The sequence below is a fragment of the Thermobia domestica genome, chromosome 12 (assembly GCF_964235325.1).
Source record: "Thermobia domestica chromosome 12, izTheDome1.hap1.1, whole genome shotgun sequence".
Taxonomy (NCBI): Eukaryota; Metazoa; Arthropoda; class Insecta; order Zygentoma; family Lepismatidae; genus Thermobia; species Thermobia domestica.
This window is the reverse complement of record NC_137465.1, coordinates 31,072,651-31,096,369: the sequence shown is the minus strand read 5'-3', so window position 1 is coordinate 31,096,369 and position 23,719 is coordinate 31,072,651. Positions and strand designations below refer to the sequence as shown.

Sequence of the window (23,719 nt, the reverse complement as noted above, 5' to 3'; positions counted from 1 at the left end):
ATAACTGCTTCTGCATGGGATAGGGAAGTCATACAAGTTAAGCAAGTGGTTACCTCACACATTATCGGCAGTCAACAAGGAACAACGAGTTATAGCCTTTTTGTCTTTGCTCACTCGGGACCTAAACACATCTATCTTGTTTTTGCTCGCTGGTGACGAAGAAATTGGGTTCTCTGCGATACTCCTAAGCGTACCAGACATTGGTTATCGCAACGTGACCCTGTTCCTAACCTGTTCCAACGCGACCCTGTTCAAGATTACCTGTGTACCCCACGAAAGTTATGCTCTCTGTATAGTGGGATTGTCGGCAATTGGTTCATTACAAGCTCCTCTCATCCGGTCAGACCATCTCTGGTGACCTCTACTTTCAGCAGTTGCAAAGGATGCACTGTACATTGCGACAGAAGGAGCCGGCATTGGTGAATCGCAAGGTATGCTGTTCCTCCACGGCAATGCTAAACCATATGTGCTACAGAGGATCCGGGAGACCCTTCAGCAGTTTGCTTGGGAGACAATGCAATGCATCATATTCACCGGACTTTACGCCAATAGATTACCACCTCTTTCATTCGCTCGATAACCACCTCCGTGGGAGATCCTTCGCAAATGAAAAAAGACCTGCAGAACGCACTCACGTACTTCTTTGCATGCAGGACTGCCGAGTTTTATGACCAGGATATTGTGCAGCTGCAGGGACGTTGGCACAAGGTATTGGATGCTGATGAAGATTACTTCGAAACCTAAATGTACGTGGCGTCCACTGCATTGCTCTGTTTATCCCTGCTCTATAACGGCAAGAACTTTTTTGGTTACCTGCTATGTTCAACGTACATCAGTAGTGCGATATACAAACCTTCCTCCTCCTAAAAATGGTATTGTTCGTTATGAAATGATTATTGTGTGGAATTGCCTTGAATAATGTCATCTCTCTTTTTGTCAGTGTGTTTTTCTGCTCTAGAGTGAGTACACGCGGCACCCATCTTACGCACTGTAATATTTTCCAAGTAGAAGCTTTGCTTTGTATATACTTAAATACAAACAAACTATTTGCTGAGCAAAACAATATAATCACATTTTAAAACTACATACGTGTTACAGTTTCACCAACCAACAGTTTGGCTTCATCGGACACTATCTATAGAAACTGTAACACGTATGCAGTTTTTAAATGTGATTATATTGTTTTGCTCAGCAAATAGTTTGTTTGCATATTACGTAGTTTGTTTGTTTGTTTGTGCGTGCGCAATTCATTATGAAAAATCAAGTTAACCTGCTCAGTAGAGATGCTTATGGCTTCTACTAACTGGTGCGCTTTTACTTTTGTTAGCTAAAAACAAATCCTGGACTTCATCAATGATTTCGGAACTCCAGGATGTGAAGTATCTTCAGTACTTGTTCTGGTACGTTTAAATCCTTTACCCAAAGTCGAACAGTTACATAGGAAAGACATAAATTACTCAATGTAGGTAAAATCTTCTCATGATTTTCCTCCGCTGTTTTCTTTTCCAGAAAAAGAGTAAAATCACATCACAAATTTGAGTTTTATTCATTTTTCTCTGTTACTCGAAACACATCTGTTTAAGCTACTGTCAATTACTGTCACAATGACTTGAGATCACAGATTACTTATTTATAGAAAGAAAACTTTATAACTGTATATACAGATAACATTAGCACCACCTACAAGGTAACTAAAAAAGTTCTTACCGTTTTTGACGTCTCAGTAATCATGCACTCACAGAGAGGAAATAAAATGACGTACCTGCCTGCCAATTGATCGACAGTTAATCTGACCATCGACCTTCAGTAATACAGGCACGTTGCGCACATATAGCAGTTATAGCTCGTCCAGTGTCGAAGAGAAATAGAGGTGTGGAAGCAGCTTGTTCACATGTGTTTGTTGTATGACTTTCAAGTGTGCCTGTCAGCTGTCGCATATGTCAGCCATTGTGTGAGAATGCCGTGAACGAACGCACCGCATTCCAGAAATTCCATTCGGATGATGTAAACCTTTTGGGTGAACCTCGCAGTAAGCGACCACATATATTTTATGACGAGGCCCTGAAAGCAGCCATTGAGGAGGACAGTGGTTAACGCATGATAAACTCGCAGAAAGTTCCCATGTTTTCGCTAAGTCAGATTGCATCTACATGTATAACAAATATATAATTATATACTCATTTCGAATTATTAAGATCTTAAATCTTATACTCCATAAACTACTTGAAGGATTACACACTTAATTTACATAGGTAGAGTATATTTCAGCAAAACAAGATTATTCATGACATATGTTATATCAGTTTTCTTCTTCTTCTTCTGTGTTGCTAGTGCTAGGTCAAATAACACTTTAGACCTTAATATTAAACAAAGTGTACTGTATAAATACACATGTTATCGTTGTATGATGGCTCCCGAACTACGGGAATTCTTGAATTGTTCCGAATTTAAGGAAGAATCCTGGACCGTAATATGACTTATATATCATATACATTGGTTACCGTATTTTTTTGAACTGCCCTCATACAATAAAATTATAAATTATTAATATATTACATTATACTTTTTTCTTATTTCCATAACATGTTTCAATACTTCATTGAATAATAATTAATTACATTTTATTTATCCGTCGAAAAGTAGGCAAATTCAAAATCGTACATTTCCTTATTTAATTAGGTCCTTAATTGAATTATTTTCTTAACAATTATTATTGTTGTTAAAGCCAAGATAGTTAAGATACAACGTAATAATGTTCTTTCGTTTGGGGCAACTATCATAAAATTAGAAAACATAATTAATATGTCATGAAACAAAATAAAAATCACAACAATTGAAGGAAAAGAAACGACATTAATTAATATCAATTGAAATTATTGAAATGCATCTACTCACACATACTGGTACGTGTTCCATTATAAAATTGGAGGTTCGGTGTGCTGATGGAGAAACTCCTTCAATGAAGAACGTAAACGGTTTCTCTCTATCAGACGTAGTACATATAAATTAATGATCGTTAATTATCAAGCTGTGCATGAAGGTCTATGAGATGTCAACTACGTTATGCAGTATTTAAGAACAACATATGAATATCTATATAATGTTTTAATTGAGATCAATTCTAAAACTGCTAAAAGCCTTTTCTCAAATTACATCTTACAATTCATTATGTATTATCTTCTTTTATTTGTATATAATCCTCATACTTCATCACATTATTTAAATCATTCATATATCATTATCATATTTTGTTGAGGGCTGTTTAATAAAACTAGAATTAAATTCTCAATAATATATGTATATAGACAATTAAAATTACTAATAGATAAACAAAATACTAACATAGTTGCTACAGCTCGAACTGATTTTACTTATTTAGTTTTCGTCTGATTATTAAATTTTAAATGTAATCCAAAACATAAATACAATCATAGTTGGGTTTAGCTTTCGACATTGGATCCGAGGCTTTACTCATCGAAAAAAATAATTTCCTTTTCAGATTTTAATTTAGAGATCATCTGATGCCTACCGATGATCTTACCATCTTCCAAGTATCGTGTAATGCGACAGTTCATTTATATAATAGCTGTGCATTACATTATGTATGGGACAGAATTATTTTTCCAAGAATTAATCAGGAAAATTAACGTTATTTAAATTAGCTATGGGAAATACTTCTTAACCGAAGTTTTAATAATCTATAACCATTTGTTTTTCGTATGACACGAAGAGCATCATTTGTGTGATATATATATATATATATATATATATATATATATATATATATATATATATATATATATATATATATATATATATATATATATATATATATATACTTTCAAAATCCTACGTACAAAATTAGAATTATTAATGCCGAGTAAATGTTAATCAACATAAGAGTTCAAAGCAATTTTACTAATTTCTAAATTTGTAAATTCACGACATAGAGTTTCAATTGCTGACGTAATTTTAATCTGTTTCCCCGCCAGCAAGCGTTAGGTTAAGGTATTACTTCATATCACATCAGTCAAATTACATTGAACAGCAGTTTTGTGAAGAACCATGAGGAGAACTTAATCCATTTATTGTTTGCCTCCTGTTGTAGAAAATCGTGTCTTCTATCCGGTTCGAACTGCTACGAAATCTACTAACATTTGTTAAGTTATGTTGGTTGTATCGATTGTTTTTGAAAATAATACTGACTTGGGAGTTAGGTTCAGCTACGTTACCGGTAAACCTAGAATTCTCTTTTTCATTACAGTTATCTCGTCCGGTAGGTGAACTCCTTATCTTTTGTGTACAAGGGTTTCAAACTTGCCACTCCCATATCCTCGTACAGTGTTATTCCTGTTCTTCTAAAATAAGTTCCTGCAAAATTTCATCGTTTGTAAGACCACTCATCTTTCACCAAACTGTTTCGACTGCACAACAATAGCCTATCAGACTAGACTCAGTCCTTAGACATCAGTTATCTGACGTAATAAAAATCTCCCAGCAATTAGAGAATCATACAGGCCTTTTCTTACACTTCTTCGCCTTCCTCTTTTTCTTTTACTTTTTCTTCCTCTTCTTCTTCATGCGTGTATACAAGACGGTGTGGTAACTGTCATAACTGAACTATGAAACCTTGTTCAAAATTCCACCAAAAAAGAACAAAATTGAAGAAATGGTCAAATTAACACCCCAAATAAAAATACTATATTCCTACACGGTTATTGTAAACAAAATTATTAAATAAATATAAAATAATAATACAGAAGAACCTATTGCAGGATGTCAGAAAGAACCAGTAAGATTTTTTAAAAAAAACATATACTTAAAATACAAAAAAGAATACCCGGGGGTCAAGTTGACCCCCGAAATGCATCTAAAGGTTCACATACGTAGAATATATTTCAGCAAAACAAGATTATTCATGACATATCAGTTTTCTTCTTCTATGTTGCTAGTGCCAGATCAAATAACACTTTGGCCCTGAATATTAAACAAAATATACTGTATAAATACACATGTTATCGTTGTACATGGAATAGAGAAGTCATACAAATTAAGCAAGTAGGTACCCCACACATTGTCGGCAGCCAACAAGAAACTGGTTACAGACTGTTTGTTCGTGCTCACTCGACACCTGGAACACTCATCTTTGATAGTTTGCTCATTGGTGATGAAAATTGGGTCCTCTGTGACTCCCAAGTGTACCAGACATCGTCGCGTAATCCCTGTTCCTCACATTTCAAGACCACCTCTGCACTCATGGAAAATTATGCTCCCTGTATGGTAGAATTGTCGGCATGTGGTGCATTACGAGCTCCTTCCACCTAATCAGACCATCACTGTTGACCTCAACTCTCAGCAGTTGCTAAGGGTGTGCTGTTCCTGCACGACAATGCCAAGCCACATGTGGCAGAGAGGACCCGTGAGACCCTTTAGCAACTTGGCTGGAAGACACTGTGCCATGCACCATATTCACCGGATCTTGCGCCAACAATTCATAATCTACCTTAACCCGGAAAAGAGACACTTTTCTGTATTCAGGAATGCTAACTTTTTCCCCCGCAGATGCACAAAGTTACTAACAAAAGTTAGCTATTCACAGTTATTTGATCTCGAATGTTCACTAATAGAAGAAAACTGTTATATATTGTTTACTAATTAACGTGTTAAGCTCTTCACTATATTCCGAGGACTTAACATTATAATTAAAATATGTAGTACATTAAAAAGAAAACATACTGTGAATAAGATTGATGCTGCCTCTTCTGTTTGTTATGCATTTTGAATTGCTGAAGACAGTGAAGAGTTCATTCAATACATTCCATTGATCCTTTAGTTTTTTTTATCTCGCCTAGATGATTGACTTACAATACTTCCGTCAGACTCCAGTTTCAACACTTTAGAACTGCAAAATATTTCTTTGTGATTCGCTTTGGACAACTTCGGAATTTTATTTTCTGCCATTATGTCAGTTTTTGTGTCTTAGGAAAATTGAGGATCAGCTTTTCTTTGTGTGTAATGCGACCAACATGGGTGAAAGACTGACCTATACGGTTTGGCGTTAATGTGTCTGCCTGATAATCGTAAACTTCTCGTATTCAGTTACCAAATGTTTGAGTACGATGACTGACCAATTATATTTAAAAAGGAATCTTGATCTCACATGAAAAAGAGAGTTCTTATCGTTGTCACTTGAAAAAAAAAAATAAGTCGTGTTGTAGGTTCACATTGTTTCCATATAACATCAATAATGTTGAGTTATTTTTTACATCAGCCGTTTCAAAGAGTATACATATATATTTTGGAAATATAAGTTACGAAGCTGTAGTTAATCAGGGAGGAGTGTTTATTGTATTTCACTAAAATTTTAAAATGAAAAATTATTTAGTTTGGAAAACTAGGAAAAGTCTCAGAGATTTTATTTGCCTGAAATAGTAGATATCCTATCCTAGAACATTTTCATGTAGCGTATTTGGAGACTGTTTTCCCTGAAGACGATTAGAAAACCTTTTTTCAATGAAAATTTCAGATACGAGAGTTGATCAATAAAGAATGATCATAAATGAATAAAACATAATTACCTGTACTGATCCTCCAAATGTTGATTATCTTTTTCAAAGTAGTCCCCATAATGTGCAATGCCCTTGTCCCAATGTTTTTGCCAGTCATTAAAGACATATTAGAAGCCATTTTTGGAGGAAATTCTTCAAAATCGCATCCGCAGCTGTCACCACTGCCCCTGAATATGCAAAACACCGTCCGCTTAGGTGTTTCTTCAAAGTTGGAAAAAGAAGTCATAAGGGGCTAAATCAGGGCTATATGGAGGATGAGAGTACACACGGAACGTTGATCTTTGCAAGATAGTCAACAGAATTTCTGTACTGTTCTTCGCGTGTCACTTCCATGTTGCTTTATGCGAAACTGAAACTACGTGTGCTTGAACGACTGACAAAGTGACATTCCTGACGTCATGGCGTTCAAACTTGCTCGATCTATTCGTAATTTCTCCCACTACATAGGCGTGTTTCGTTTTCTGTGCCTTGCTGTTGTATTCACTTCATGAACACTGTTGATCAGTCTTTATTGTTCAACCTACGTATCATCAGTTTTATGTACTTATAAGCAAAAAGTTCCATACTCTACCGACAAAAGTGCACATCATCCATAACTTTATATATAACCTTTCCTCAGTAACATTAAACCGAATGGACTAATTTTAATTTGCCTGTGGTTTTTGGTAGTCTAACAGAGGATTCGGTGCGCGAAAGAAAATTATGTTCACATTTTTGAAGCATGCTTTTCAAAATTCAAAAATTAATTCATTTATCCAAACTAAATATCGGAGGTTTATAATAAAAATAAATGGAATTGAAGTACCACAGTCAAGGAAGGTATTATTGATTCTAATATATAGCTACATTAGTTAGTCATTCGTTTTTGTATAATAGTTTCGATAGTGCTGAATTTTGAATGCGATATTTATTTATTTAATTGTTTATTTTTAGGGTGGGAATACAAAGTCAGCTGGTGATTTATATACTTCAGAAGTAGAAATTAATGATGCACCGTTGTCAGCGCGCAATCTTCTGACACGAGGACACACTCAGGATGAAATCAACAAATTTTCTGGTAAGTCATATCTATTCTTACATAATTCGTATGTGTGCAGTATTATCAAATATTAGTTTATGTTGAGTTTAACGTACATTTTCAGCACAAAGACTGTATGAGTCATGAGAATGAGTTCAGCGTGAGATCCACCTAACTACAAGGTATCGAACCCAAATTAGTGTGTAAAAGTTTAGAACGGTAACTATTTATCATGAGATGCGAAATCTAAGTTAGCTGGATAAGTAATATATAGGTGTCGATGTAGAATTGGAAATAAAAGTTTTCAAAAATGAAACTAAAGGGCAAAATAGGAAAAAGTGCAACGAAAGAGCTGTAGATATATTAGGATGACGGAAGTGGAACACAATATTGTATTCTTTGGGCAAGAGCCTAAAATCTTTAGTGGATGATATAGAAAATTGACCTATTAGCCTTCTCTCCCACTACATGGTAGTGAAACAGATATTTTCTCCGAAATTCGGTGTTGCCAGCAAAATTCGAACTGGACGTCAGCTCTAGGCGAGAATAGAGGGATGAGCAAAAGCTGATCTTCTCCGCCACATGAGTAAAGAATGAAATGTCTTAAATGTTTTGACGAAGAAAAAAAGTAGTCTGGAAACTCCAGGTGTTTGGTGTTGCTTTGTTATTTAACACTTTCAACCTGCTTTTAACAGAATATTCAGAGAAGGAACAACCCATATATGCAGGCAAATTGGTCAATATTTGTTCATTTCCCCCTTCTCTATATATAGAGAAAGAAAGAACCCGCATGTGTAAGTCATTAATAATAATGTAGCATGGACCAAAACTGTGGCTAACGCTGGACACACATTAAGTTAAGAGAATACGACTGTTCGGACAGTTCCGATTACCACTCACTAAGGCCATCTTGTTGTTGCGGCCACTATAATGTTAGTACGTCGTACACCTATGCTTATTAAATCTTGCGCGTATACTGAAGTTCACAATTTTTCGCATTTATTACTTTTTTGTTTCCTTTTTGACTAACGTTGAGTGATTAGTAAAAGATAATTAAGAAAGCATTCCTTGTATTAAAAAGTAAAATAATAAGCATAGAAAGACATTTAGGTTCGATTTCCCTGGCAATCGCGCTTTCGACGGATTTTCGCAGTCGCGAAAGGAAAATCACAAATTTCCAGCAAAGAAGCTGGGTAAGGAAGTATAGTGTTGAATCTACTTGTTTAGGCCTAGTTTCTAGAATGTCTGTCAAGCATATATCAACAGACTACAAACTTACAATGCATTTTGACATGGGATCGAATCCCATTCCCTTTTCTTCTTTACTTTATTTTATATTTATTTATTTTATTATTTTTCTTTTAGAATAGTAGAATACCTGTAAGATTTCCGTATTCATAAGAATTGAAACAACATAATAAGGTACGAGGAAGAATCAAATTAATACAGCGATTAATTTTTCCCTTTATTTTACTGCAAGGAAGGTATTTGCTTGTACATTATTTCTTCATAGTCTCCTCCCAATTCAACACACTTACGCCATCGGATAAGAATTGCTTCGATACCCGTAAGGAAAATCCTTCTGGTTTACGCTGTAGTCACTTGTGCTCCACCGGTTGAACGTCTTCATCATACTTGAACTTCAGCGCTCGAAGGTTCTCCTTTAATGGACGAAAAATGTGGAAATCTGATTGTGCCAAATGGCGAATATGGTGGATGTGGGAAGCATTTGAAGCGTAGGTCGTCGGTAGTTTTCATGGTTGCACAGGCAGAATGGGGACAGGCGTTATCATGTTAAAGCAGAACACCTGTACTTAGCAATCTCCTACGCTGTGTGCGTATTGCTGTCTTCAAATGGTTCTTAACGAGGTCGGTGTAGTTACTGTGCTACTTGGGGGTATATAGTATTCTAGAATAGGACCATTCTTATCCCAGAATAAAGTCATGGCTTTCCTTGCAGAAGACTGGCTGCAAAACTTCTTTGGTTTCGGCGAAGAAGAATGTCGCCATTCTTTGCTTGCACGTTTCCTCTTCTGTTGAAAATGGTGCACCCAAGTTCGATCCTCGGTGACAATGTGAGCTAGAAAATCCCCCTCTCCTTTTCAAAACACCTCAGCAGCTTTTGACATGTCAACCCGACGATCTTTCAGTTCCTGTGTCAGCGCTCGAGAAACCCACCTGGCAGACACTTTTCTGGAGCAGAGTTCGTGATGCACTAACGTTATGTGTTGTACTGAATTCAGCAAGGAAGCCATTTCAGCCAGGGTACACGCGGTTTCCTGAATAAGCTGATCTGCTGCGGCTATGAATTCTTCTGTCACAACTCGATGAGCCTGATCTGGACGGGGAGCATCAATCATCTAAGTTGTACTTCCTGTGAATTTCTTGTGTCACTCGTAGACATGCAACTATGACAACAGGTATCTCCATATTTCGTCTTCATTCTTCGATGAATATCAACCCGTTTCACACCTTCCCATAAAAATCTAATAATTTCATTCTGTTCCTCTTTGAACCACAACCGCGTAGTGGTGCCGTCATATCGTATTTAGTCCTGTATATCTCTACCAAGTTTTATGTTGATCCTCGCCTTCAAACCGAAACATGTCCCCTGTCAGTGAAAGAGGTAAGTATCGAACGCGACGTGAAGATGGTGCTTGATGTCGCGTGTCATCTAATGAGTTCACCAAAAAAGGTCTCTACGTCATTTATTCCAGGAGACGAGAGACAGCTATTCTACGTGCCAGAAAGCTTCCAAGGCAGTATGATTACGACCTCACAAAATAACTGCTGTTCAGGAATTGTGTTACCCAGAGCGGGTTACCTACTATCAATAGTTCCTTCAGTTCGTTACGCGTATCCCAGACATTTTGCAAATCACATGGGTTACAGACGAAGCACAGTTCCACTTGTCTGGCTGCGTGAACTCTCAGAAATGCGCATGTGGACATCAGAAAATCTACATCAGCTAATTGAAGTATCCCTTCTGAATTGGAGTGTGATATGCTATGTCCGCAACACGATAGTAGGACCTTTTTTTTCCGAGAGGACAGTGAATATAGTTCGTTACGGACATTTTAAATGAATTTGTCCAACAACTGGTCGGAATTGTACTAACAGGTTATTATCAGCACGATGGAGCTATATGCCACACGTCTCATAAAAGTATGGCCCTGGTCAGCAGTGGTTATCGGATCATTTCTAAGAACTTGTAGTCCTAGATTACGTTGGTCTCTTGATCTTACGTTCCCAGATTACTTCCAAAGGGGTTATCTGAAAAGTCGCGTATACCGAGATAACTGATGAATACTAGAATACTTTCGAGCCAGCGTCACAAGAGGAATTGCAAACGTCACCTAGGATATATTGTGTTTCTGCAACCAACAGGTAGCGACGGGTTTGACTGTGCCTGAGGGAAAATGGAAGTCATTTGCAACATGTGCTTTAAAGATAAGTGATTATCCTCCTACCAACATAAAATTTTCATTCTTCTTGCGTCATTTGCGACAAACCGCACTAAAATTGAACAACATTTACAGATGTTATGACCGAATGAAATTCATCAGTTCTTAAAAACTTGTACTTTTAATGAAGTTCAGAATTCTAATGAAGAGATCCATCCAGTATCGATACAAATTATCTCGAAGTCAGTAAATAAATAAACAATAAAAAGGAACAATCCTGATGTCACTTCTCGATAGTCCTTATTTTCTTCCATTACAGTTATGAGGAAGCATTCTTATATATTGTAACTTCATTATGTTTGCTTTGCTGTTCACAGTATGTCTTAAGTTCAGTGATTTTAGTAGAGACATCCCTCTGTTATGGGCAGTCACCTTTAAACTTTAATTAACGAAAATTGTAAGGAATTAATTAAATATATCAACATTCATGTTGATAAAATTTGTCCTACAGAACGATATCAAATATCCAGGTACATGTTAGCATTCCGCAGAAAATAGCGAAGAAACCATGGATTACAGATTAGATGTTGCAGAAATGAAGGAAGGGAAGGGTGGTAATCAGGTAAATAGACTCAGGTAAATGTAATAACATTTATGAAAGAGTGAGAATGGCCAAAAGATTTCTCGAAGACGATAATTATATCACTGGCTAAGAAATAGAACTTAAAGAATCAAGAGAACTACAGAACTATTTAGTCCCATATTGCGTGCATCAAAACTTAGGCTTCAGATATTGAATAGAAGGTTGTATGGAAGAGCAAGTGAGCATAGGCGGCCTTAGCTTTTTCAGGGCCTAGGGCGAGGGATCCCTGCGGGGCCCTTCGTCAGTTGTATGACACAATATCAATAGTTGAAGTATTAGCGACAGACTATGTCAGTCAAAATATCGTCAGGAAAATATAGAATTATTCTCGATGTCTTTGTTAACGAATGGCGATATTGCAGAGCTACTTTTACATAACCAATATTCTGAAAATAATTTAAACATAACTTTCTTACAAGGCTGTCTGTATTCTTTATTATATTTAATTTATGTTTAAGATGGACACAAGGCCTTTTTATAAAAAAAAAAAAAAAAAAAAAAAAAAAAAACAATATTTTGTGCACAGTCAAGGATAATAGAGTAGAGTAGTACTTGCGTTTTTAACAGCTTTTTATTTTATTTTTTTCTTTTATTTGCCATAAGTTTTGTAAATTTCTTTTTGATTATTTCTTTCGAAATGGCTCCTAAATGCTAAATTCGGCAAAGCTGAAAATTGAACAACGGCGAATAAATAACTTCTTTTAAATATATTTAAGCGCTGTTCGTTCGAATTTGAATCTGGGATATGCAGTCGATAGTTGCTTCACGTTTCATTCCTTCCTCTTTGTGATGCTTGTTGATTCGCGTGTGCATCTTTGGTCCTGGATTCGATTGGTGGTGGAAGAGCATTACAACTTGAACTATTACGGTAGTTGGGATGTTACCTTAAATTATAGTTCCACATCTCATTAGCCTTGGTGCTGAAAAGGGACATTGATCTTCAACAAACAAACAAACAAATAACAGTCTAAGAAAATCAGACATTAAGATTTAGAACGAAGCATAGAGAATTTATACTGATAACCCTCGCATATATATGAAAATGCTCATATGGATCAAAAAGATGATGAAAGTGGCGGATATTACTATGATCACTGCACGAAACTTTCTCACTCCAATTTCTTGAACTAAATCACGTTTTGCTTTAGTTATAACTAAAGCTTTAGTAAAATACGAACAAAATTATAAGGCGTTTTCAAAGGAAACTTCGGCCAAAGAAAACTTATCCCCAAAAGTAAACTACCCTTTGTGGATATATTCCTTAAAAAATAATTTACGCAATATTAGGTTCTCTATAAAATATTACGAAAATGGTAAATATTTATTTAAGAAATGTGAACAACATTCATTGAAATGTTTTTGAGAAAATCGCCCCCAAAAATCCTAAGAGTAAATTACCCCCTGTGGATTTTTCATGACAAATGGGTTTTTCCATATTGGTAAGTTATTGTCGCTTTTTTTTTCTTTTTTTTTTATAGAATATCGCCTGAAAAACACACATTTATGACTAAACTACCCTTTGTGGATTTTTTAAAAGAGAAATGTGTTATGCTCCAGTATCAGGCTATTAATGAAATATTGTTCATAAAATATGAGTGAAAATTGTCGAGGAAACTAAGCCCACAAGAGTAAACTACCCCGTGTTAAGATTTTCCGAAGAAGTGAGTTATACCACGTTATGAGGTTATTTACGAGATATATATTTATAAATGTGAACAAAATCACCCGAGTCACTTTTGAGAAAATCGCTTTGAAAAAAAAAATCACTCCAAGACTAAGCTATCCCTTATGTATATTTTCAGGACAAATGAGTTATGCTGTATTGTAAAATTAGTAACAGAATATGTATTTATGAAATACGAACAAAATTGCCTCAGTCGTTCGTAAAAATAAATTGCCCAGAAAAATCTACCACCAAGAGTATAATATCCCTTATATATTTTTTTGGGACAAATAAGTTCTGCCATATTGTTAGGTTATTGCCGAAATATTTATTTATGGTAATGAACAAAATCGCCTGGAAAAATTACTCCCAAGAGTAAACTACCCATTACATATTTTTTCAGAATAAATTATCCCATATTATTAGGTTTCTAACGAAATATTTGTTTATGAAATATGAACAAAATCGCTTGTCATTTTTGAGAAAATTGTTCTAAAGGTACCCACCCGTAAGAGTAGATTTCCCTGAGATCGTGTTTTTCGTCCTGGTTAGAATTTACTGTATAATGTACGCAACACTCCCTTTTATCTTATTCTCTCTCTACCTAATTTGTTTTCTCTCTCTCACTTTTTTGTTTCTGTCCCAGCCGTGCCTCGACGAATCACGAACTCAACCATACCTATATCCTCGCCAACTCGGAGCTGGGGAGCGGAAGTCGGGGATATGAGAACCGTATAATAGGAATGTGTACTTGTAATTAAGCATAAGCATGCACAACGAATTAAAAAATCAATGTTACATGCCAATAATAAACCTGATTTAAAGGTATATTATGCATGTACCCTGTAATAATATTTAACAATATATATTCCTGCATTTAAAATAACATTGAAACTTTTATACAAACAAACTTTTACTTTGTAATTATTACGGCCGTTTTCGATTTTAACTATAAAAGTTTGTGGTGGCTTTTTAGTATGTTCAACAATTCATACCTGATTTCATTCACAATGCTCTTCGACCGGTCTTTCGATTCGCTGCTGATGCTGTCCCAGGTGTCGAATCTCAAGTGGATACAAGGGTCCGTAACAGGTTCCACAGACGAAAATTTAAACTGGTTTGCACTAATCCAATGCCAACTGCCTGATAATCAATTTAGGATTTCACTCGTGGGAAGCCCAAATGATGCGTGATGAGTCAGCACATGAAAACATAGACTGGTGTTCTGGGACATGAGAGTAACTTCACATAACGTATATTGTCAACGGAAGCAATTGACTCTGAGTTCCTTTTTACATTTAAAGATTATATTTTAATCTTTGACTAACTCAAATTAATGTTTGTGCTCTACCCGAACAAAGGGGAGCTCTCTTAATAAAGCAAGGACACAAGCAATCCAGCTCTCAGTGAGGCAGGCGCGAGAATCACCTTAGGATGGCACACCCGACTTATGATCAGGGGGGCCCTACAGAGCAACGATCAACACGGATCGTGCGTCGACACGAGCAGAAACACCACTGGAGATTCCCTTAGCTAACTATGGCGGTCTTTTTTAGATACAGTTTAGCGTGGGTGGAAGGTAAGAGTCCCGAAAATCAAATATAGAGAGGATCATTGCCCAATCAACTCTCAGCTACAACAGTGCGTGGGTGACGGCTGAGAGTCCCGAAAATCAGACACAAAGAAACAATCACCAGAAATGCTGCGATCACATGATCAGTTCCTCTACCGTTTAACCATATACGGCCGTAGAATCGAAGCTAGGCTTACTAACACACATACAAAACATACCAAACTAATGAAAGAAGCTTCGAGATTATTCCTTCATATACGAGGCTCGGTTAATAAAGTTCAAAATTAACAATCTCTTTTCCAATCTCTTTCAAATTTGATAAAATGAGCTTGGAGTCGGTGACATCCCACAGAAATGATTATACGACAATATAAGATTGTTAATGAAATATTGACATATGAAATTTAAACAAAACCGTTAGAACCGTTTTCGGAAAAATCGGAATTTTCAATTTTTACTTACTTTTAATTTTAGGAGTAGGAAGAAAATTTGAAAAACTCACCTTAAGTTTAAATTTTGGTGTGGATGCGGATTCGTTGAACGGTATGACCTCTAGACAAGTGAATACATTTGTGTAGAGGCTATGAAATGTGTAAATTCGTTGAAATATCAATTTCAGGTTTTTTTTTTTTTTTTTTTTTTTTTTTTTTTTTAATGATCGTCGTACTTTCGTATCGTCGCTCGAAAGTAAAAATGCATTGCAGTGACAGTGGATCGATCATCTTGCAAGATGAAATTGTGATAGACGGATAAATAAATCCTTGATTAGATATCAAGGGACAAAGGGTGACTTAAGAAATGTTCAAGGACTCGAGTAATATGAACAAGAATTGCCGAAATAGATGGTTATGAAGAGTTCGAAAGACATCCATCGAGCAGTGGATTGATAATGGATCACTGCTTTTTCAGTTTATGATGAGATACTTTGAGTTGCTCTATAGTTTTCAGATCATCTGTAACAAAATTAGCCTGTTCGAAAGTATTGACATTTTGATTAGTCAGTTCCTTGCTATACCCAAGTCTCTTGTTTCTCTGACAAAATTAGCCTATTCGGAAGTATTGACATTTCGATTAGTCAGTTCCTTACTATATCCAAGTCTTTTGTTTCTTTGACAAAATTAGGCTATTCGGAAGTATTGACATTTTGATTAGTCAATTCCTTGCTATACCCAAGTCTCTTGTTTCTTTGACAAAATTCGGAAGTATTGACATTTTGATTAGTCAGTTCCTTACTATACTCAAGTCTCTTGTTTATAGGATAAATAAGTTGGTTAGTTGGCTTGAAGTTTAACGTTTCTTCCAGCACCGAGGCTCTAGTAAACGTACAGCTTGATGAGTGGGATCCGAACAACATGAACTCCCAGCGGAAATCGAACCCAGTCTTCTGCGCTAACGATGTAGCCAGAAAGCAGCTCTGCAAGCTAAATGGAAAAGTCAGAAACGATTATGACAATAGTAATCAATATAACATCATCTGATATTAAGTACGCCTTTCCTAGTAAGCAGAACTCGCACTCAACTAAGTAGGTTGCGGGTTATGAATACTGAGAAAGTAATGCACGAAGATTTTGCCAATGATATTACTCAAGAAACATGTCCTCTATTCTGTTGGTAACACTTCTTTTTAATCACATACCATATTTTTCTGACTGCCGAATGCTGTGTCTAAACTTCGAAGTTTCCCCAGAGTTGTAAATAATAAATAGAATAAATAAATTTAAAAAAAAAAAAAAAAAAAAAAAAAAACCTTGTATTGATGACAGGAGAGTACTTCATTGATGAGTACTGATCTATAAAAATACTACAGAGTGAATTGAAGGGAAATAGGACTCACAAATACACTGAACATTTTGGTGGAGGGAATAATGGGAATATTTGTTCATGGTAGATGTGATGGTGTCCTGAAGATGGGCCACTTACAGAACTACAATAGGTTTAACTATTCAGAATTTTCTAAGCTTCAGAATTGTATTGAATGACACATAATATGCTGTCTAAAATGTTTTAAAAATCAATAATATTAGTCAGAAGCGCGGATCTCCCGGATGTTGCCCGGTTCGCCCTATATGAAGGTTGCAACTGAAAGTGAGGAAATTGATAATAAGCAGTTTGGCTTTAATGGAAGGATAAGGACACAGAAGATGCAGTTGTCTTATTAACCCTTAAATGCGCCGCGCTGCATACCTGCACAACTAATTGAATCCTATTTTGTGATCTTCATTACTTTGTCATAGATTATTATCAATCCATTTTTCATCACGTTAGAACTCTAGTTTCACATATCGGTTACTAGTGTCACCAGGTGGTGCTGAAAATCATCTGTAGTTTGTTCCGGTCGTTGCAACACTGAATTCGGATGTGTGCATGTTTAAAAATGTGGGTATTTAAGGATTAAGAGTAATCAGTGAAAGTTCATAGAAAGATAAAGTTGGCGTTTGTTGTATTTATTGATCTCGAAAATAATTCTGACTGAATGAACTGGGAATTCTGAAGAAGGTTGAGTTGAAACGAAAGGAACGAAGATTCAGTCAGAACTTTTATGTGAACCAATAAGTTAATGTTACAGTAGGTGAAGGAGAATGCAATTGGAAGGGAAATTCGACAGAATGTTACCCCCTCACTAACGTTATTTAATATATATCTAGAAGGGCTTCCATAATGAAGACTGTATTTCGATAGAAGATGGAATGGTTAGGTGTTCATGGTTTACAAATGATACGGCGCTTGCTGTTGAATCTGAAAAGAATAAAAGATGTTAGATTACTTGAAAAAGCTGTGAAGAATATGGGATGGAAAATAAATGGTACAAAAAGAAAAGGCGTGGTAATTGGAACAAGCTCTCGGTATCAAAAATGGAAGTAGAAGGGAAGCAAGTATAATAGAAGAACTGACTAGTTTTCAGTACCTGGGTAGTATTATTAGTGAGGATTTGAAGTACGAACGTAAAATGAAAACAAGGCGAAAAAAGCAGTTAAGAAGAAGACAAGAATCTTTATAGATCATTGAATAAAAAGTTAAGGAAAAGACCCATAAAATGTTTTGTGTGGGTAGTATTGTAATCGGGCAGAAAGATAACGCAAAAGCGATTAAAAAAAAAAAAAAAAAAAAGACCTTAGGATTTCGAAATATAAGTGTCGAGAACAATAGATAAAATTAACTGGATTGAAGGAAAAAACGCATCAAGAAGTGTTAGGAATAGTAGGAAAGAAAATAACTATTTTAGATGTAACTGAAAAGACGAAGTAAAAGTGGTTGGGAGTGATCGAGAAAAAAACTGTATCAGGAGTGGCTTGCTAGAAGGTACGGTGACAGGAAAAAAAGAGAAGGGCTAAAGAGGGCAGGACGGTATTAAACAACAGTTCCTACCAAAAGTCGAAGCAATTAGCTCGAAGATCGTGGTACATGGAAGCTGTTCAGTTTGCGGCAAATGACTTGGCAATTTTATGGAATACATATGGACGATGACTTATGTCCTGCTGGTAGTGGTAGTTTGGTAGTACAGAATGTGTTCTTCACGTGTGGTATACATTCTATTTTGTGTACAACTGCTTGTTTCTGTCTTTCACTGAAAGAGTTTCGACAATTTCACATTTTTTGCAATAATTTACTTTTCAGGAGCAGCTGTGTCTACCAGAGGAAGGTATATGAGTTTTGAGGAAAAGGCCAGAAATACTGGTGAACGTCCATTATATTTGTATGTTCAGGCTTCTGAACACCAAGCAGTTGAATGTAAGTAAAGTTGAAGTATGTACTAATCGTTAAATAATATTAATGATTGTTGTTGGATTTTGTTATTGTAAACAAAAAATAGAACTATTAAAGTACTTGTACTTTCTAAGTAGTTTTCTTTTTTTCTAGAGTGTTCCACGACGAGCTATTGTGCTTTGATGGGTTGTTACTGAGGTTAATGTTCTCAGTTTGTATGTTTCTCTGGATAATCATGAAATTATAATTATTTGAAATATATATAATACAGGGTGGACCATTATCTTAATGTGGCCTTGTAACTTTTAAACTGATGAACAAAAAAGGATGAAATTTTGTGCTAAACAAAGATCAGTAGGAAAACATTGTTTGGCATACCCTGTGATACCACAAGGTTAGCAGTGTTACCAACCCAACATAAAGTTGTGTTTTTTTTTTTTTTTTTTTTTTTTTTTCAACGGGCACAACGTCAGGTTATTACATGTTTCAAATCTACATATTAAACAAACTTAGAATACCACACTTATTATGCATTATTTTCAGTGGCGTATTTAAGGGGGTTTTCGGGCTTAAGCCCCCACCCAAAATTTCATTTACTATTTTAAAGTAAATGAAATATCTTGCAGAACTTTCACATTTCCAGGAATAAAGTTAGCAAAGCCCTCCCGAAACAAAATCGTAAATACGCCTATAATAGTATTTTAATTACGTCGTAAATTACGTATAATATTTACGTAATTAGTATTATAAGTCTTTATACCTTTATTATAATTCTCTATAAGTTACGATTTTCCATTTGAAAATGTAGAACGAGAGACAAATGTAAGCCTATTAGTTAAGGAAACCTTAAAAACAAACAGTGATGATTTTAACGGGTGACCTGAAGGAATTTGACATCTTCCTCTCGAAATAAGAAATTTTCCCCTTCGAGGACATGTCTTCGATGGTGCTCAATGTGGACTACCAGTGTTTCCAGTACTCCCTCCCCCGCATATCGACAATACCCCGGGGAAAGTCTTCTGAAATCATCACTGCTTATAAATAATTTTCATTACAAATCAGAGGATAATAATGGAATAGTAAACATACTTAACACTGAAACTATCATACTTTTTGCCGCACACCTTCTACCATTGGGATCCAATGGATCCTAATTAAAAATCGAGGATACTGAGATATTTTATATGGTTTTCACATTGTTTTATTGTATGAAAAAGAAAAAAAAATATTTAAAAAATTGACTCGATATAGGAAGTGTTCACAATCTCAAAGTTTTGTAAAGTTACGCAGTGTTGCAATTCTTGCGGACATACGCAGTGTTCGTGTCAAATATTTTTTTCTGCACAAATCACACATGGTTCTCGTCTTCCTATCTAAGCATGATGGGCACATATGACACTGTGCCTTCTTTTGGTTAGGAACAATACAGGGGCGTCATTTATGGGGGGCAGGGAGGGCAATTGCCCCCCTGAGTTGAGGTTTATATGGATTTTATCAATAGAATAGTAGAAAATCAGTGAAAAACGCGAAATTTTACTTATATCAAGGGGTCTTGCCCCCCCCAAGCAAAATCTGAAATGACGCTCCTGGAACAATACCCTCTGCAGGAGATGGACGCTTTTGAGGCCCAGCTGTAATCTCACCTAATTTACCCAGCTTTTTCTCCACTGTGATAAAAAAAAAAGCCCTCCGCTTTCGTTTCTTCGCAGGTGACTGAGCTGCGAAAGAATGCCACTGAAATAGTCATAAATTACAAATAAATTGATTAGTTAGTACGTTTGCAGTGTAGTGTATAACCATGTAAGCAATAGTAAAAACTTACAGTGCACTTCAAATAAAAATTTTATTTTCTTGAGATATACTAAAATAACAAAAATAAATTTAAAAAATGATAGCGATAGTCAGGGAATTTATTTAGTTTGGTAGATACCATGATTGATGATTTGCAAAGAGACGAACTTAAAATTCATTATATAATAATACAGTGTAGTTTACTATATTAAATAGTAAAATATAAAATGCGTGTGAAATCATTTAATTACAGTGGCTGTCCGTAGAATCAATGAGATTATTCAGCAGCACATGCAGCAACAACAAGCTCGGAGGAATGATAAGTTTCAAAAATTTGCTCCACGAGGGAATGTGAATGGTTCCCAGGGTCCAAGACCCCCACCGCTGATGAGTCTGCAGACATCGTTACCATCTGTGGTAAGTTGGAAAAATATTTTAGCTTTTCCACTTTCATAAGTTTCATTATCTCAGAATTATAATCTTCAAATTGAGCGGGTAGTAATGTGCATAGCAAGATTCGGTGTGTTCCAATATCATATTAGTAATACTACGATTATTCAGTATATCTTGTTTCATAAGTAATGTAACTAAAAAGTGTGACATGGTGGCACGGTGACTGAATGATAGATCGCTTTCCTGATGCAAGTGAAACCTGGTTCAATCGTAGGTACGCTAGTTTATTATGGACACTGCCCATGGATAGTGTCCAAAATTTTTTCCGCTTGTAAATCGTCACTTCATTTTACCAAGTATTCTATATCTGAACTTATCATTCGTATCGATTAACATACATGGCACAGCCGTGTAACATTACTGAAGTGAAAACTATTTCAGTTTTTGGCCAATCTGACAAAGTGTGCTAATTTGAGAACTTTTGATTTTTCAACGATTAACGTATGTTCATACCATTTCTTTGTAGTAAGGTTGTAGTGTTAGTTTTTTTTTTTTTTTTTTTTTTTTTTTATGACGTAGCTGTAGATTCCAATATCTGTAAATTACAGCAGATCACACAATTTGCATGTATTTTTCATAGGGGGAGAGTAGGGGAGCGCTATAGCCCAGACGATATATCTCAGCTCACTTCTGATACGATGATTCTTCCTTCGATGCTCGGTCATGTGATTTTGTGGTGGACAAATTGGAATTTGAAGCAGAAGGGGGGGGGGGGCATTTTCTTCTACTAGCGTTCCAATACTTCATTATTATTTATTTGCATGTATTATCCGTCTTATAAGTGTAGAGGGAATAACATGAACTTTAAACTTAGTTTCATTTTATTTCTGAAACTATTTAAGAGAATCAACTCAAACGTATTGCCATTTTTAATGATATAATACTAAGCATGCACAAGAGGGCCAAAACCTGTATTCGTGCTGTTGTCACCAACGCTTTACAAGTACTCGACGGAAAGGGCAGCTCGAGTAAATGTGTAAGTCGATATATCTGATCTGATATGTAGAGTTTTGTCTATTTTGTGTAGGCCTGAGAGAAGTTTTTCAACGCATGTTTATTGGAAACCTTTTTTCTTAGTATTGACTCATAACTGATTTTTGTACTATATATTTATTTCTAGGAGAAAGTGTTCATTGGTCTGGATCATGCGCCGTTAGCGTTTGACTTAAGGAATAAAGTAGTCGGAAATAGTGGTACAAATCTTCATTTTATACGGAGTGAAACTGGAGCCATGGTGACGTTAAGAGGAAAAGGCTCTGGTTTTGTTGAACCAACTACAGGCACTGAGTCAATGGAACCAATGCATTTATTCGTTGAGTAAGTATTGTTTTGATTGAACTTAATATTACTTTTTGACTTGCTTTTTAACTTGATGCTAAAGGAAAATTTGCAATATAATAAATAAATAACATTATCCCACGTACAGAAATTGGAAGACCGATTCAGAACTTATTTTTAAAGACTGTTGGGATCGAATTTTGAATATATGAATAAATGCTACAATAGAAGCTGAAAGTATCACAGAATTGCGAGCGGTGATGATATTTAATGAGAAAAACAAAAAGGCTAATACTCATCGCAAAAAGGTAAATCTTTTTTGAATTTTAAGCAAGCCGATGAAGGAAAAGATTTCTTCCGACAGCGTTAAAAAAAAAAAAAAAAAAAAAAAACTTTTTTGCGATGAGTATTAGCCTTTTTGCTTTTCTCATAAGCTGAAAGTATTCAAATATTAAATCATTACGAAATGTTTTTTAACAATACCAATAGAACCATGCAGTGAATTCTAATAGGGGTTAAATTCAATTGGGAAATATTTTAGAGTTGTGGTTTGTAAGATGATTCATCTGATGCCTCTTTTTTCTTCAGACATACTAAGTTCGAAGGACTTCAGACTGCTAAACAGTTGGCTCAGAATCTTGTAGAAACAATTCAACAAGAATTCGCCCAGTGGCAGCAGCAACAACAACAGCAGCAGCAGCATCAGTTAAATAGCTTAACATTGCAGAACTCTGTTCTACATCAAAGTAAGTATTTCTTATAAAGAATTGTAATTAATATATATTCGAGAGAAATAGCATGAGCTGCATGAGAACACCGGAAGCCAAACCTCAGGAAAAGGTGACGTGACAATTAGTTTAGTCCTGGATTAGTCCATTGTTCTAGTAGGTTCTAAAATGAAGAATGTAAAAATGTTAAGGTTCACATGGAGAAATGAAGGTGGAGGAGGATATTTATATATATTTTGAAATTCATAGGGTTTAGAAAAAGATAGGAAAGGTTTTAGTTTAATCGTGAGCACAGCAGGTGGCTGTAATGGAGAAATTTGCATGAAAATACAGAGACTGGTCCGTTTCATCCAAACAGATTGAACTTGTTGCTTACCCAAGATATTCCACCCTGCCACAAGATATAAATCAGACAGGGTGGCGCACCACCGATTCTCAAGAAAAATACCTGTTGATAGGATATACTTTGCTATTAATTACTTGAGAGTTACAAACTTACTTACGGAATACATCAGGAAGATGGCGTCTGTGACAATCAATAGTTTGCTGCGATCGCTTCATGAAATTTGGAAACACATACTCCAGCAATGCAAGTTTTTCAATTTGAAAGCCACGTCACAATTATAAGAGCTAGCGTAAAATGCACGACGGGTAATCACTGGAAGCAGGGATAGATGCCATTTCGTTTGCAAGTGTATTTTCGTCAGTAGTCATGGAGCACTCGTCAGTGACGCATCACGTGTTTTTTACGAGACGAAGTCTGTGGTGTCCACACAAAGGAGATTCGTAGGAAGTTCAGTGTGACAAGGCACGGTGCGGTTTCATCACATAAAACAATTATGCATTGGGTCTATATGTTTTATGTAAGTGGGAATGTATCTGACACAAAACATG

At 35.8% G+C, this 23,719-nt stretch overlaps 1 protein-coding gene across 3 annotated transcripts in view; it reads left to right on the top strand.

The window, feature by feature from the left end:
- LOC145666392 (uncharacterized) overlaps positions 1 to 23,719 on the top strand; it is a 107,225-nt gene that overhangs the window by 25,284 nt on the left and 58,222 nt on the right. For all 3 annotated transcript variants that reach the window (XR_014127737.1, XM_081733590.1, XM_081733591.1), the window contains 5 exons: positions 7,503 to 7,626; positions 18,486 to 18,599; positions 20,620 to 20,783; positions 21,940 to 22,136; positions 22,686 to 22,843. Coding sequence is in view for 2 of the 3 variants with exons in the window: in XM_081733590.1 (XP_081589716.1) it covers positions 7,503 to 7,626; positions 18,486 to 18,599; positions 20,620 to 20,783; positions 21,940 to 22,136; positions 22,686 to 22,843 (757 nt within the window). In the remaining variant the exon portion in view is untranslated. The remainder of the gene's footprint in view (positions 1 to 7,502; positions 7,627 to 18,485; positions 18,600 to 20,619; positions 20,784 to 21,939; positions 22,137 to 22,685; positions 22,844 to 23,719) is intronic.